Source organism: Moschus berezovskii, chromosome 9 (genome assembly GCF_049115385.1).
Source record: "Moschus berezovskii isolate FMDL1 chromosome 9, NW_MosBer_1.0, whole genome shotgun sequence".
NCBI classification, from domain to species: Eukaryota; Metazoa; Chordata; class Mammalia; order Artiodactyla; family Moschidae; genus Moschus; species Moschus berezovskii.
This window is the reverse complement of record NC_142468.1, coordinates 30,498,541-30,515,439: the sequence shown is the minus strand read 5'-3', so window position 1 is coordinate 30,515,439 and position 16,899 is coordinate 30,498,541. Positions and strand designations below refer to the sequence as shown.

Sequence of the window (16,899 nt, the reverse complement as noted above, 5' to 3'; positions counted from 1 at the left end):
ATAATGTATCATGAAAAACTTACTATGTAAGAAAAGAATCAGGTACTTTGACTTATGTTTAGAGCTGTTTGCCAGGAAAAAGACGATCTTTTATTTGGATATATAATTGACTTATATATGTTTCAAGTGTACAACATAGTAATTTGATATTTTTATAGATTGTACTGCATATAAAGTTATAAAATATTGGCTATATTTCCTGTGTTGTGTATTACATCTTGTAATCTTCCTTCAGGGGAATCTTCCTGATCCAGGGATGGAACATGCGTCTCCTGCATTGGCAGGTGGATTCTTTACTGCTAAGCCAGCAGGAAAGCAAATTGTCCACATTATTTATTCTTTTTTATGTTCCACTTCTGTGATTTTCACTACTTTTTCCTTCACTTCAGTAATTCATTCCTCTTTATCATTTAATCTACTGTTGACTCCTTCCAGTGTGTTTTTTTTTTTTTCCTTATAGTTACTGTATTCTTCAGCTGTTTGATTCTTCTTTATATTTTCTAGTTCTCTATTAGACTTCTCACTGTTCTCATCCATTTTTCTCCTCAGTTTATTGAGCATCTTTATGATCAGTACCCTGAACTCTTTGGGATAGATTGCTTTCTTTCACTCTGCATAATTCTTCTGAGGTTTTATCTTGTTTCTTCTTTTGGAACATAGTCTTCCATTGTCTCATTGTGTCTAATTCTGTTTTTATTTCTATGTATTAGGTAGGTTGGTTATATTTCCTGATCTTGGAGAAGTGGTCTTACTAGGAAATGTCCTGTGAGGCTCAGCAACACACTCCTCTCTGGTTACCAGAGTTATATGCTATAGGGCTCCTCCTATATTGGGAGAAGCTGTTATACTGGTATACAGGCTCTTCTGTTGAGGAGGGGTTGACTACTGTAGGTGTACTGGTAGATAATACTATCCCCTTGCCTGTTGGCTGCCAGGCCCTACCTTGTGTCCAGGCTGCTAGTTGCTGGTGGATGTGCCATTTCCTAGCACAGCTGGTTGTGCTGCCTTGGGGGCACTAGGGAATTGCGAGCCCACTGATGGGTATCGCCCACTCCTCAGGTGTCTGTCTGCAGGGCCCTGAGACAGGGCCAGCTGTGCCCGTCTGCTGCTGGGAAGAGTTGTGTCTTGGCATGGTTCGCTTGCTTTATTTGTTAATGAACGGTGAGAGAAGATGATTTCTAATGTTCCTTTCCAGTTTTAGGGTTCTGTGTTACTACCCTTACTGTACTACTTATATGCCATCTTTACCCACTATTCCTCTCATTTATTTTATAAAACATTTAAAATTTATTTTCAGTAACCACATGTAGAGTTAATTTTAAGTGTATCTTTAAAAGATGGGGTTGAATTCCCTTGGTATTTATTTTATATCATTTCAAATAAAATTAACTTCAGTTCCACAAAACATTAGGTTTTATAAATGGAGGCTAGTCAGGAACAAAATATATCATGAATGGGGGCTTCTCTGGTGGATCAGCAGTTAAGAATCTGCCTGCAATGCAGGAGATGTGGGTTCAATCCCTGGGTCAGGAAGATCCCCTAGAGGAGGAAATGGCAACCCACTTTGGTATCCTTGCTTGGAAATCCTATGGACAGGGGAGCTTGATGGGTCCATGGGGTAGCAAAAAAGTCAAACATGACTTAGTGACTAAATAACAACAGCAACAAATATCATGAATGATCTTAGTTTATATTTTACTTCTTTTTTACTTTTGCTGACTCATTATGGCAGGTCCACCTCAAAGCATGATCTGGAGATAAAGAGTTTTATCTGGCTTGTTTTGTGAACTCTGGAATGACAGGTAAAAATAATTTTTCTACCAAAAGGTAGAATTCAGGAAAACAACAGGGCTTCTTTCTTTCTTTAATCTTTTAAAGTAATAAAATAAGAAATCTTAAGTGTTTAATTATAAAGAAGTTTTATAGTTTATTAAAGCCGGTTTTGCAAAATTAAACTTTAAAAACTTATGATTTTCAAAATAAGTCATATGTAACTGATTAAAACATGTTTTTATTTAAAATATTATACCAGCATGTGCAAAGGCATAACGCATTGCTAAAGAATGTAGTCTGGAAGCAAATCAGAATACTGAAAATAAGGCTATAATTTTTTAAATAAGAGGAAAATATTTTCTTTAAACATGAAGTTTTTAGTCCGAATGGTATTAACCCACTGACTGACTAATCTATTGAGGCATTCTATTCCAGAAAAACTTCAGTTTTGGTAAAAATTGATTGCATTAGCACATTACTTATGATAATGGGCATAGATTATTTTTTTTTCCCAAAGTGATGCTGTGGTTTTGCTTTTGGAAGAGAGTGCAAGTTTTCTGTGCTTAAGTATTAAAAATGCTTCTTAAAAACTTGCAATTGTTATGCATTAAACCAGAACTCCTGGAGTTTTATTCAGATTTTACTGCTTATAGTCACTGGTCCCTTGAGTAGATATTTTATGAACCTGTTTTTACTTGCTGGAAAATAGAATTTTCCATAATTAAGAAAAACATCAGTTATTTTATCCACTTGACTTTGTCTTTTCTTGTTATTGTTTGCTTTAGAGATTTATCGAAGTTGTCAACATGATTCAGATTCCAGTGTATGAAATAGAACTTTTGAGAACGTGCTTTGAAAGGAAAAATAAATATCTTACAAAATATCTAGCTTTGGGTGTGTCTACTTCTGTTTGAATTTCTTGTTTTCCTTTGCATTTATAGCTTTGCCCCATTATAGTATGTATCTTTGAGTATAAAACTGGTTAACATGTTGAGAGTTCAGCATATGATACAGAGGATAATAAAATCTCAAAGCAATTTTCAAATATACCTATTTATGAAAATATGAATATTTTAATTTTAAATAATGTCTTTTTTAAAAAACAATATTTAAAATTTATTTATTTTTGGTTGTCCTGGGTCATTGTTTCTGCTCGTAGTTTTCTCTAGTTGTGGCGAGTGGGGGCTACTCTAGTTGGATTGTTTTCATTGTGTTTTGGCTTCTCATTGTTCTCATTGTGTTTTAGCTTCTCTTGTCATGGAGCCACCGACTCGAGGGCACAGGCTTCAGTAGTTGCAGCATGTGGGCTCAGTAGTTGCAGCTCCTGGGCTCTAGAACACAGGCTCAATAGTTTTGGAGCAAGCGTTTAGAGTCTTTCTTGATCAGGGATCGAACCTGTGTCTCCTGTATTGGCAGGCAGATTCTTTACCACTGAGCCATCAGGGAAGCCCGAAATAATGTCATTTTACACTCTACATTATGCCCATCTTTGTCATTATTGTAGACATCTTCTGATTTCCAGGAAACCTTCCTGTCTTCCTCTGTAAATGATGTACACAGCCTGTCTTCCATTTAATCTTCTGTCATCTTGCTCCACAGCTTCATAATTTGTGGTGATAACTCTTTTCATGTCCTGTATATTTTTACTTGACACCTATTTTCATGACCATTCTTTAGATCTTTAAATAACAAGAATGTTGATTTAGTTTCAAAAGTTTTTTACCCTCTACTTAAAAGTCCAGGTGATTTTTTTAAAAACGATGGTTGTTTAGTGAGTAGATATTTATCTTGCTTTCAAGAAATTTATCTCAAAGAGAATATGTAAAGTGTATAAAGAGCCGTGATACTTACAAGAGAGGCAGAGACAAAGTGCTGTGCAAATTCAGAGTAGGAGGAATAATTCTACCTGATAATTTAGAGGAGGTTGCATCTAAAAATGTTGTTAAATAATTTAAACATGGAGAAGTACAGAGAATAAATAAATATAATTAACAGGTATTATTTTTCAGAAGTCTAAAGGTAACATCTCTCTCCCTTTTGAACAGAACAAAGGCCTTTTAGAATGCTTTAATCTTAGACTTCCCCTTCTGTTATCCTTTATTTTTTTGTTATCATTTTGTGGTGGCAGTGGTAGTGTTTTTCGCTCTTTACCCCTCATATCCTGCTCTTCCCATCGGAAAGATGCTCTTCCCAATTTTCATCTTGCTGAAATATCTTCCCAATTTTTGCTCTTCCCAATTTTCATCTTGCTATCTCCTTTAGTGCTTCTTCCACGTTTTCCATCTTTTTCAGCTCTGCTAAATTTTTTGTGTTTTCCACATGTGTGGAATTCCAGTTTACTTATTTTCTGTCTGTCTGTGGATAATCAGCCGCTTAATCTGTCCAGTGATACTTTTGTTCATTATAGCTGATGGAGCTTTTTAAAAAGAGAACGTGTATTCTTTTTATGTTTTTCTTGTCTTGAGGCGTTATTTCATTCTTCATCTCTTTTGACGTGAAACATGCTTCCTTTAATGCTTCTTTCCGTTTCTCTTAGCCACGTGTTTGAGTGTTAGTCTTGCCATTGGTTGTTTGTGTCTTCTGACTTTTTATAAATGAGCTTCATTTCTTTTATTCTTTTTTAACTATGAACTCTTTTTAGTTGGAGTTGCTTTCCTGTGAGCCTTGGATTGTGGAAGCATGCTGATGTAGAGATTCACATTTGCTTCTGCCAAGGTCCTATTGGCTTAACTGAATCTGGACCAATTACTGTTCTTAATTTCCTAGGGATAAAGTAGGCTTGGGTATTATGATTTCTCATGTATGAATTATTTTTGGCCGATGCCCCTAACAACTGTCCCAGGTCAATAAGCAGAATTTCCCTGTAAATTGTTTTACAGATGGGATGGACAGCATTTTGTGCGTTCAGTTTATATGGAGGGAGCCAAACCAAGTTCTAGCTTCCTACCTCTGTCAAGACTATAGTCTGTCATCTGTTCCTGTGTAGATGTCAAATCACTGGGACCCAGCACTTTCCTGAACTTCAGCTCATGTTCTGACTTTGTGTTCCACTGTAATTTCTGGCACTTGAGCGTTTTCTTGCTTTTAAACTTAGTTGTTTATTTTCATTTGTTATAGTATATATTCTACGTGTAAATATTTCTTTGTTGCATAGGGAAGCTTCTCATGTCTCTGTTCAGAATTGAGGGACTGATATTTAAACCATGGCTTAGGAAGACAGGCAGTGGGGAGGTCATCCCAAAATAATGAAACAACCTAAACAGAGGTATGGTGTGAGTAGACCATACTGGAAATAGGGAGCTCAGTTAAGAGACTTTTAGCAGTAATCCATGAAAGAGATACTAAGGAGCTGAAATAAGGTAAGCACAGTGGCAATGAAGATTATGTGAGAGGTAAATAGATGTTTGTAGAGAGATACTGTGATACAGATTTCTCATTCGTATGGGGGAGAAAGAGGATCCAAAATGACATTAGGACTACAATGAAACTATTAAGAGGAATAAGAGACACAGAGGGGTAGGTTTGTAAAGTAAGATGAGTTCAACTATGAAAATATTAAATTTATAGTGTGAGACACAAATACAGGGACAAAAGGGCAAATAGGCAAAAATTTTATCGAACCATAGGGTTTAGTATTTAGAACAGGGGTGGTGAATGAAGCCATGCGTTTCAGAGATGGAATCCAGAATAGGAGAAGAGGAAGTCAGTTAAAAAGAAAACCAGTAAATTAGGAAGCAGGTTGAAGAAGAGAAATTTGGAGAATCAAGTGTCAAAGCAGTTAGAAGTGTGGTCCAAATTACAGGTATTGTTATGGAAACCAGAGACTAAGAGCATTTCACATTTCACAGCTGGAGACTGTCTCCAGATGTAGAGAGCCTGGAGGAGGATGTTGAGGAGGGCAAGGACAGAGCAAGGGTCAGTTCATAGGAGTGGGATATGAAGAATAAGAGGAAGAAACGGTAGTGAGGGTGGAAATAATACAGCAATTGAACTTTTGAAATCAGATATTCTAGGGTGTGAATAGGATTTATGAAATATAGATCTGCACATATGTTTGTGAATATATAAATGTATTATATGTATTATATATGTATGTATGTAAAATTTTCCTATTTGTCTTTTAACATGTAGGTATTAGCCTCATTGGGTAGCTCTATTACCCTGTGATAAAAGATTAGCAAGCAGGAATACTCTCATTTGTCTTATTTATTTAAGATTTATTTAGTTTTGTTTCGGCTGTGCTGCATGGCATGTGGGATCTTAGTTCCCAGAACAAGGATTGAACCTGCATACCCTACAAGGGAAGTGCCGAATCGTAACCACTGGACCACCAAGGAAGGTCCACTAATCTGTCTAATTTAAAAAATCAAAACCAAAACCCCCACTTGGATCTTCATAATTGGGCTATAGTAAAAAAAGGGGAAGAGAGAAGGCAATATTGTTATTTTTGGAGTAGATATGAGAGCAGATGAAGGTTTCTGTTGGAAGGAAGTACATGTTGATTAGTGGAAGGTAAAGGCTTTGGAAATTTGGGCTGTGAAAGGCCTATTCCTTATGAAAGGTTACTTTGTCTTAATAGCGTCAAAGAATATGTAGGTTGACATGGACCCTGTACTTTATCAAATGTCTTTTCTGTGCTGTATGGTTTATATATCCTTTATCAAATGTCTTTTCTGTGCTGTATGCTTTACATATATATATATATATATATAGTTTAACCTTCTAGAAAATAATATGAGGTATTATTGTCTCCCTTTTATAGGGGGGAAAAAGATGAGGTTTGAAAAATAAAAGAACTTTCCAAATCATGATATTAGTAATTGTCCAAGGAGGGATGCAAACCATGATGCATCTATTTCTAAACTCTTTGTCCTTTCTACTAAACCGTGATGTCTTTATATATTTATGTGGTACAGGGACAAAGAGGGAAATGGTACAGGGAAGAAGACTGACATGATTTTATATTTAACTTAGAGTCTGTAGTCAGCAGAAAACCACAGCAATGGGGAGCGTTTTCCTTTTGCAAACTTAGGAGGGTACTTAATGAGGAGAGGAATTGAATTTGGTTTCTACATCTAGGCTGTTAGCCTTAGTACCATTCCAGTATGTTTCATACTAATAAAGAAATAGAAATTTGCTGCATTATTGTGGGGAAATATTCCAGATTGTCAGGGCTTTGGCTGAAGTCTCATTGACCACTTAACTGATTTCACCCATCACTTTGTTTCTGCTGCTTTAGTAGATCAGCTTTTTAACTACTGATCAATACTTGGCCCTGCTATTTATATATGTAATCTTCAAATAATTTTTCCAGATAAATCTGACTTACTTTCTTATCTTAATGTATTGACTTTGCATGGAAACCAGGAGGGAGTGCACTAAAACAATGGAAAGAATAATATGAATGTAGCATGTTTTGGTATTATATATACTTTAAGACAGATTATTATCATTAACATGAATTATTACAAGTGGAATCTAGTAGCTATAATTAGTAATATTTGGTGAAATCAAGGTCAACTAGAGATGGTTTAGTGTTTCCAGGCAGATTGTTGACTGGATTAATGGCAGCTGTGGTTGTGACTATATTTTGTACCACTCTTTTTCAAATGAAATATTTCATACATAGAAATTACATAGTATATATACTTTACAAAGAGTAATAGTAAAACAGTTGCTGAATTGTTTCCCTTCTCATTGCTTCTCTCCCCTCTACTCCTTCAAGTCTTGTATTTTGAATTCTACTTATTAACTTATGAGATGGCGCATAATCAGTGCTGTTGAAACTACCTGTGTGCCTTTCTCTTACTCCCACTGTGTTTCCACCTAACATCAGAGATTCAATCACCCTGAATATGACGATTATCATTTTAACAATTTGTCCGTTCTCCTATCAGTATTCACTTGGGCTCTTCCTGTTGTTCTTTTGCTGTGAGAAACACTGCTGCTATAAGTACTATGAGTAGGCCCCTTGGAGCCCCTAGATGGAGAAATCTAATAGGTTTTCTGCCTTTGCTATTATTATCTCCTTAAAATTACAAGAAGGGAGAGGCACAAGTAGCAGGTTCTGATTCTTTTCCAAGTGATTTATGTATCTCTTGCATCTACCTTCTTTGTAAGTCTAAGGGAAGATATGGGGTATACTTAGACACATGCAGAAGTAATGGTAAGCCAGATATCTGGGTGCCCTTTGGCTTATTCAACGTAATTTTATGTTGACATGTAAAATTAACCACCACAGCTTCTTTTGTCATACAGTTATACACTGTAGTCCTCTAGGCCTTTGCCTCAGTCCTTTCCCTTCTCATCCTGTCTCCTCTCCTTAAATATTAAGAATTCACTCTTCTGGTTTCAAATACCATCTACATACTTATAACTCCCAAATTATGTTCATTCCATAATTTTATTCTTAGTACTTGGCCCACATATCCAGCTACTGCTCTGTGTCTCAACTCGTGTTTTTCTTATATATAATCACTTCAGACTCAAGTCCAAAATTAAACTCACAGTTTTCCCCTTCTCTCTTGTCCCACTGCAATTTGCTTCTCTTCCAGTTTTCCATTATCTCTGTGAGGGCATCTTTCTTTTTCTACGAGACTAGAGAGCTGGAAATTGAGTAGACAGTTGGAAGTGCTTCCCTTTCCGTTCTCCCATATTCAGTTGATGTTTAAATATCTCTTGAACTAGAGCGTGCTGTGCACTCAGTCACTCAGTTGTGTTTGACTCTTTGCGACTGCGCCCCCCCCCCCCCCCAGACTATAGCCTGCCAGGCTTCTCTGTCCATGGAATTTTCCAGGCAAGAATACTGGAGTGGGTTGCCATTTCCTCCTCCAAGGCATCTATCTGCCTGACCCAGGGATCGAACCCCAGTCTTCTGCATCTCCTGCATCAGCAGCGTATTCTTTACCACAGAGCTATCAGGGAAAACCCTTGAACTAGTACTTTCCTTTATTTCCACTGCCACCACTCTAATTCAGGCAGCACTTCTCAAGCTTGGAATAGAGAAGCTTTCTGATAAGGAGTGTCTCTGCAGTCAACTGCTTCTCTAATCCACTGTGCTGCCAAACTAGCCTATTTAGATTACCAGCTTCCTAACAACTTTTCAGTGGCTTCCCATTGCTCTTTGAATAAAATTCACAGTTCTTAACGTTTCCATAAGGCCTTGCTTTGGGTACTTTCTGCCTACATCTCTAGCCTCATCCTGAGCTGTAGTGACCTTTTCCTTGTATTCTCAATATGTGCCGTGGCTTCTTACTGCTTCACCTAAGTTCTTCCCTCTGCTGGACTATTTCTCTACTCCTTTTGCCCTGCTTACTAACTCTTCCTCATCCTTTGGATCTAAACTTAACTCTAATTTCATTTTCTAAACTTGTTCATGTTGGTTTCCCTTTTTATCCACACCCATAGAGCCATGTCTTTCTTTTTCATGATATTTAACATCCTTTTTTTTTTTTCTCCTACTGAATTATAAGTTTCATGAGAGCATGGCTTCAAAACCTGGCAAATAGTAGATACTGAGTAATTTTTTTGTTTGTTTTTTTAAGAATGAATGAGCTGCTTACATATGAATTTTTCCCTTTTTACCTGCTCGACACTTGGAGAAAAATTGCTCTTTCTTCTTTTATAAAGATGTGATAAAACTTCCAACACACATCTGTTACTAGCATGAAAATCATAGTAAAACATTACATTAGATAAACTAGAACGGGCTATATCTTCTATGTTTTCAAGTAGTTCACATGCAAATCAAGGAAATACTGCTTTCACTATTTAGCTGTATTAACTTTCAGTAATAGCTACCTTGACTTAAAATAACTAGTGTGTTCTTTCAGTTCAGTTCAGTTCCGTTGCTCAGTTGTGTCCAACTCTTTGTGACCCCATGGACTGCAGCACGCCAGACTTCCCTGTCCGTCACCAACTCCCAGAGCTTGCTCAAACTCATGTACATTGAGTTGGTGATGCCATCTAACCATCTCATCCTCTGTCGTCCCCTTTTCCTCCTGCCTAAATCTTTCCCAGCTTCAGGGTCTTTCCCAATAAGTCGGTTCTTCATATCAGGTGGCCAAAGTATTGGAGCTTTAGCTTTAGCATCTGTCTTTCCAATGAATGTTCAGGACTGATTTCCTTTGGTTTGATCTCCTTGCAGTCCAAGGGACTCTAAAGAATCTTCTCCAACACTACAGTTCAAAAGCATCAATTCTTTGGCTCTCAGCTTTCTTTATAGTCCAACTCTCACATCCATACATAACTAATGGAAAAACTATAGCTTAGACAATATGGACCTTTGTTGGTAAAGTAATGTCTCTGCTTTTTAATATGCTGTCTAGGTTGGTCACAGCTTTTCTTCCAAGAAGCAAGTGTTTTTTAATTTCATGGCTGCAGTCACTATCTACTGTGATTTTGGAGCTCAAGAAAATAAACTCAGTTATGTTTCCATAGTTTCCCCATCTATTTGCCAAGAAGTGTTGGGACTGGATGCCATGATCTTAGTTTTTTTAAATGTTGAGTTTTAGGTTTTAAATGTGTTCTTTGATAGTAATAAATTGTATAATTTATTTGTTATAATTCAAAAAGACTTACCTGAGCAATCTGTAATTATCTCTTACTTGGGCACCTTGTGGCTTTTAGTTCCCAAATCTGAGCTTTGTTGTTCATGTGGTCTAAATGTCTGGAATAATTGGTCACTTAATTCCCAGTTATATTATTGTAAATTAGAGATCAGCTTTAATAAGTTTATTCAAGTTATTGTCTAGATAATAAAGTGAAGAATAGATAATAAAGATAATAAATTCAATCATGACTATGGAAGTTTGTTTTTTTTGGTTGGAGTTCATGAAGCCACATGTTTTTATGACTAAACTGCCCTCAGAATTATGGACAGTTATTCTGATTTGTAGCGCTTTCTCCATTTATCTTAGAATATACACAGTCATCAGTTTCTCTCTGTGGACATTTCCTCTGTTTTTCTGACATTGTGATTGGATTAGGACACCTGAGCACTAATTTCAGTTTTTATAATATTTCTGCATTTTAGTGATAATTGTCTGAGCATGTTGTTGCTCTGATTGTTTATAAATCTCGAGATAGACTTCAGGTTGTTAAGGTAAATCTTTTATAGCTTTGTCTGAATTTCTTACAAGAGCTCTTGGTCTTGACAGCTGAGATCTGTTGGCTGATCTTTTAATGGTACTTAGATTTGAGTTTTGTAGATTGGGAGGCAGAACTACTTGGAAGTGGTCTTTTTAACGTATGATGGCTTTAAATGCAGACTTTAAAAAATGGGCCACCTTGTAAAAAGAAAGTCTTAGTCTCTAGAGTTTATTCATGCCTTTTCTTAGTTTGAACCAGTCCAAGTTTATAACTCAGTAGAGTTAAAAAGTTGGACTTTTTTTTTTTAAACTCTCTGTAGGGCCTGGTAATTTGAGGAGGAGGAAACTAATATGAACTTCATATTTTCGTTTTAATTTAAATTCTGAGATTCTTTGATTCTCTGGAGGCAAAGCATTTCACGGGTTTTCATGAGGGAGTTATGACTGGAGGGAAAGAGTGCTGCCTCTTCGTTCTGAGTGACACCCCCTGCCCTCTGCCCCTAGCTGAGAACTCAAAGAGCTGTTGCATAGCACTAAAATGAGCTGAGTCCTAGACTTCAGCCATATGGTCAGTATAGGGCTTTTAAAGGAAGGGAAATAGTAAAAGAGTAATTTCAGAGGCGCTCTCTTATGTTAAAGAACTGAGAAAATGAAGTCTTTCTGAAGCTAAGTGTAAATTATACCACCTTCTCTGGGAGCAAAAGCTGCTAAATGTAACAGAAGAAAATGACAGTGTAGGAAATCAAAGTTCAGGAACAGACTTTCAAGGGTGATTTTCTAATGCTTAATCCTTTCTTACTCCCCTCTCAGGATCCATTCCCTCCTTTTCCACCCCCTTCTCCACAGTCTGTTTGAAAGAGATTTTGATGGGTAATGGCAAAGGAAGGCACCTTTAAATGTAGTGTAAATGAAGGCATAAGATGCCCTTTGTATAGGAATTATCATAGACATGCTTTTGAAAACATACTTTTTTTTTAGCCTTATTTAAGAAAATAATCAAAGGTATGATTTTTAAATCTTTGAATTTAGTTTGCTTTCAGTAAAAATAAGGTATAGGTACCAAAATAAGCAAACCTCCTTTTTTTCTTTCCTGGTTTCTGCTTATAAGATTTACAGGTATTTAAAATAAACCCATGAAAAACAGAAATACTGTCCTGGGATTGGCTAAATAGTAAGAGCAATTACCTCCAGGCTCCAAAATCCAACTGAGCTTGACTTTTGGAAATAAATTTGGCTAAGACTTCTTCCTCATTCTATTGTATAAAGGTGTACATGAAATGATACTGACCTCTGCCAGAAACCCCAGGAATCCTATTCAGTGATGTACTTGTAACGGTCATGAAAGAATTAAAACAACACAGATGTGGATTACTGTGAAAAAGTAGGCAAAACACTAAATTCTCATTGTGTGGTTTTAATGTTGCAGATCCTTCAAAATTCTTTGGTATACCACAATAATTAAAGGGTTTAAGAACTTAAGATACTTAGAAAAATAGCCCACAGTTGAAAAACAAAAGTGGCCGGTTTTATTTTTTAAAATTGAAATTAATGTAGATTGCCATGGAGAAAATAGGTTGAAATATTTAACAATAACTGTTTTGTGCAGCTACAGCCCTGGAGGTCAAAAACAGCAATGTAAGTAAGCAGATCTTTAAAGAATCATGCTTACAGATATGTTTAATGTCAGTGATTTGCTAGAAGAGAAATGCATTGTTTTCAATGCTATGCAAAGAAGTTTTAATGGACTTGATGTTGGCAGTGAGAATCTACAACTTAGCATTAATAACTCAAGTTTAAAAATATTTGCTCATTGCTCTAGATTATGACTGTGTTCAAGAAATACTATTTTCAAACACTAGTTAATCATTTTAAATAAACTTTTAAACTCTCATTTATGACATCAATGAGTATGACTGTTTATTACATTTTACCTATAAAAAGTTGAACTGTTTTATATACTCTTTATGGAAACTGCACAGTCATAAATTAAAAGATGCAACTGTTTTGGATATTTTACTGGTGTTCCTGTGTTTCCCTGCCAGCAGTGCAGCTGTTTCAGGTTTCTCAGGATAACATGTAAAAAGCTGTATGTACACTGCAAGTTTATGCTTGAATTGCCAAGCCAGAGATGGTATGACTCAACTTTCCCAGAAACAAGTTGTACCAAAATGTGATGAATTAAAACAGCTAGTTGCACAGTGGTTTGTATTCAGTTATGAAAAACAGTTCTTCATTTATGGTGGTTGGCTTTGTAAGGTTGACACATTCTACTGTGGTACTTGAATTTTGCCTTGGCCAAACAGCCATTGGAGCTAAGAGTGCTTTTGCAGGTCTGAGGAAAGGGAAAAGGGTGATACAACATTATCTGGGATATGGATAAAACTTAGCTTGACACTTGTATCAGGAATGGAAGATTTTGCTTCCAAGATACCTGTAAAAATATTATTCACTTATTATTTGTGTGTTATTGTTATTTGTGTGATAGTTATTTCTTGGTGAAGAGAAATTGATTTTATGTTGTTCCAGGTTAATTTTTACTTTCTGAGGTGATTTAACACTTATTTTTCATGCGTCAGAGTCCTAACAATGAACATTTTATTTTATCCTGGAAGGTAATAAGCACATACTTTTATGGCCATGTATTAGGTTTGGTGAATTCCCATTTAAATCCTATGGGACCCAAGGTTATATCAAGAGTTTGACAACGACTGTTTAATAACAATCCAAAGTGGGATGCATCCCATCAGGACATGTAAGATAGGATATAAAGAGAAAGTATTAGAACTTTCATTTAAATATTTTAATTTCATCCTTTAAATGTTTTAATTCATATATATATATATATATAATAATATACTTACTAATATATTATGTGTATATATACTATGAAAAGTGAAAGTGTTAGTAGCTCAGTAGTGTCTGACTTTTTGCAATCCTATGGACCAGGCTCCTCTGTCCATGGAATTCTCCAAGCAAGAATACCAGAGTAGGTGACCATTCCCTTCTCCAGGGCATCTTCCTGACCCAAGGATTGAACCTGGGTCTCCTGCATTGCAGGCAGATTCTTTACCATTGGAGCCATCAGATGGTAAAAAAAAAAAGTGAAAGTCATTCAGTCATGTCCTACTCTTTGCAACCTCATGGACTGTAGCCCACTGTGCTCCTCTGTCCATGGGATTTCCCAGGCATGAATACTGGAGTGGGTTTCCATTTCCTTCTCCAGGGAATCTTCCTGACCCAGAGATTCAACCTGGGTCTCCCGCTTTGCAAGCAAATTCTTTACCGTCTGAGCCATCAGGGAAGCCCATATATATACTATGATATATATTTAACACTTAATATACTAATAGTATATATTAATACTTTATGTGTATAATTTTAAACAAGTATACAAATTTTGGAGATGCATGCTCAAATATTTTTACTGCTATAAATATACTGTCAAAAAAGTTTGAAAAAAAAGAAAAAAAAAGTTTGGAAATTGTTGCTCAATAAATATTAATTTCCTTTCACCTTTCACTTTCCTTTTTCACCTTTGGTGGAGAAGCAAAGAATTGAGTTAACACCTTGATTTGTGGCAGTGTGAATAAATTATAGCCAGTTCCAGGAGCTTATGCTGTGTCTTACTTTGACCACTTTTTCTATTTGGTCTTTTATATTGCCATATATTTTTTAATCACACAAGCTTATTAAACATGGGTACAAATGAAAAACAGACTTGTTATTATGTTAGAAATAATAAGTTGCTCATGCATCAAGACTTTGACACACAGGAAGTCTGAATGAATGAGAATAGAAAAGTTTCCAAGTTATTAAAATGTTCTGGTACCTGATTTATTCATTTGCTATACCCGTAATTCTAAAGTGGGTGAAGCTGCTTTACTTCCTGAGGCCTGAAGAAACAATGTGGTTTCTTAAACTAGGCATTAAAGCAAAGCTGGAAATATTTGTTTTCTGACAGTGCTGGTAGTCATGCTAACAAGTTTTCCCTCTTTAGCTAGGATTATCCCATTCTAAGGCCTGTTTGTATACCTTTATCAAAGCAGAAAGTTTTAATCGCTAAATAACATGTGTGTAACAGTCTTTTGAGATTTAATCAAGACTCTTCTGTATTTACTAATGGAGACATTCTTTTGAACTCAGGCTGTCTCAGAGATTTCTTGGATGTAGTTTTCTAAGATTTCCTTTTCTGTAGGAGGGAGACAATATGTTTTTGTAATATTGAAGTAATTTTGAAATAACTAGTATATTCTCTCCCCTTTATCACTTGTTTTGGTATTTACTTCCAGAACATATTTATTCAGTATTTATGTAAAATTTTAGTAATACAGTAGTATTATGAGGTGCATTTATTTATTAAGTGTATGCCAGGAAGGATAGCAGCAGTAAGGTACCCAAACAATAGCCAGCAAAATAAATTAGTTCTGAAAATTGGGAATATGGAACGTTTTAATGGCAAGTATTATTTTTGAAGAATCCTTCAGAGCTGTTTTTAGATCTTAATGTAATTCGCTTTATAATTTAGAGTTGGTAAGTTTCCTTTTAAAAGATAACAATGCATTTATAAAGTCTGAACATTTCAGTCCTAGAATTTGACTTTTGAATCAGTTTTACTGTTGCTTTTTAAAGTGTTACCAGTTTACATGTGCTTTCTATGTTAACGCCACACTTTCTGTTTTGTTGTAGGTATTTAAACCATGTCAGAGCTGCCTCTCCACAGGACCTTGCTGGAGGCTATACTTCTTCTCTGGCTTGTCACAGAGCACTACAGGATGCATTCAGTGGGCTTTTCTGGCAGCCCAGTTAACCTTTATTTCTCCCCTATAAGATCTGGACCTTGGAGCCGAACCAGAGAGCTAGCAAAAGTAAGGCAGACTTGTAAAATTATAGCCATGTGCAGCTGCACAACAGCAGTCCTACCACTAGCAGCTGTGTTAAAGTATTTATAGAGAGAAATTTTCAGAACTAAGCTGGGTAATATAGTGGATAAATATTTGTGGAAAAGATTTACTTTTTACTTATATTTTTCTGAGCAGGATTGAAGCTGTAAGCCTCATCTGATGGAAGATATGAATAATTCACCTATGTGAGTTTGAGGTTGACAGACTTGTAAAATCTTTTAAAAAATAAAGCTAGACTTTATATTAAGTTTTGTGGTTTTTCTCTTATTACAGTGTTTTACTTGAACACATTTAAAAATGCCATTTTGAATACGACATTTAGTGTTAATATCCAAGACTACTATTTCTTCTCATAAAATGTTCCATTTTTTTTTTCCCCAATGTCTTCTTAATACTAGTCCAGACAAGTGGATATATTTCCTTCTACCAACAGGTTGTGGCAAGTAAAACCTGACCTGTGATAATGTCACTCTTTCAATATTAAGGACTAAGTGCCTGTTTTGAGCAGTGGAAAGTGAGACAAACCTTGATCAGTGTGTTATAGTTCCCAGCTGTGAGCCTCACTTAGGATAAACCAGAGCAGAGTATTAACCTGCTTTAATGACAAATTCAAAGAAGTAAGTTAATAAAATTTAATACTTAAAAGGCACCTTTCACCTCAATGTGAGCTCATTTTATGATGAAACCTTGGAGACTGGAATGAATATATTTTAAATGAAATTTCTCTATGAGTAAATTGCAGACCCTGGTGTAGTTTCTTTTGAAACTTCAAAGACTTTGAGTACACCCAGAATGTTGCTTACAGAGTTTGGATGTGGATAAGACGGATATTTGTAGCATCTCAACCTTGTATGAGTCTGTTACCTAGACGACTAGGTATGGGATATCGTTTCTCAAAGAAATTAAGGGATTTTCTATCAAATCTCCATTACAACAGATGTTAGTTTTATGAGTGGAAAGTTACGTGAAACAAGATTTGTGGGTTACATTAGAGTAGAATATTCATATGTAACAGCACCGTCTTATTTGACTAAGTAGGCATTAATTTCAGGAGTGCATGTTCACCTTCACAACCCTTCTGTCTGATAATTGAGAAAATCAAGGCATCAAATAATTAAGTAGGCTAAAATCATACA

General features: G+C 35.9%; 1 protein-coding gene across 3 annotated transcripts in view; it reads left to right on the top strand.

The window, feature by feature from the left end:
• Positions 1-16,010, top strand: part of MNAT1 (MNAT1 component of CDK activating kinase) — a 207,789-nt gene extending 191,779 nt beyond the window's left edge. For 2 of the 3 annotated variants that reach the window (XM_055435772.2, XM_055435774.2), the window contains one exon: positions 15,549-16,010. In XM_055435772.2, coding sequence (XP_055291747.1) covers positions 15,549-15,669 — 121 coding nt within the window. In that variant the 3' untranslated portion in view covers positions 15,670-16,010. Of the gene's footprint in view, positions 1-1,732; positions 1,803-15,548 lie in introns of all 3 variants that reach the window. The other variant, XM_088839554.1, reaches the window with a different exon arrangement.
• The last annotated feature ends 889 nt before the right edge of the window (positions 16,011-16,899 follow it).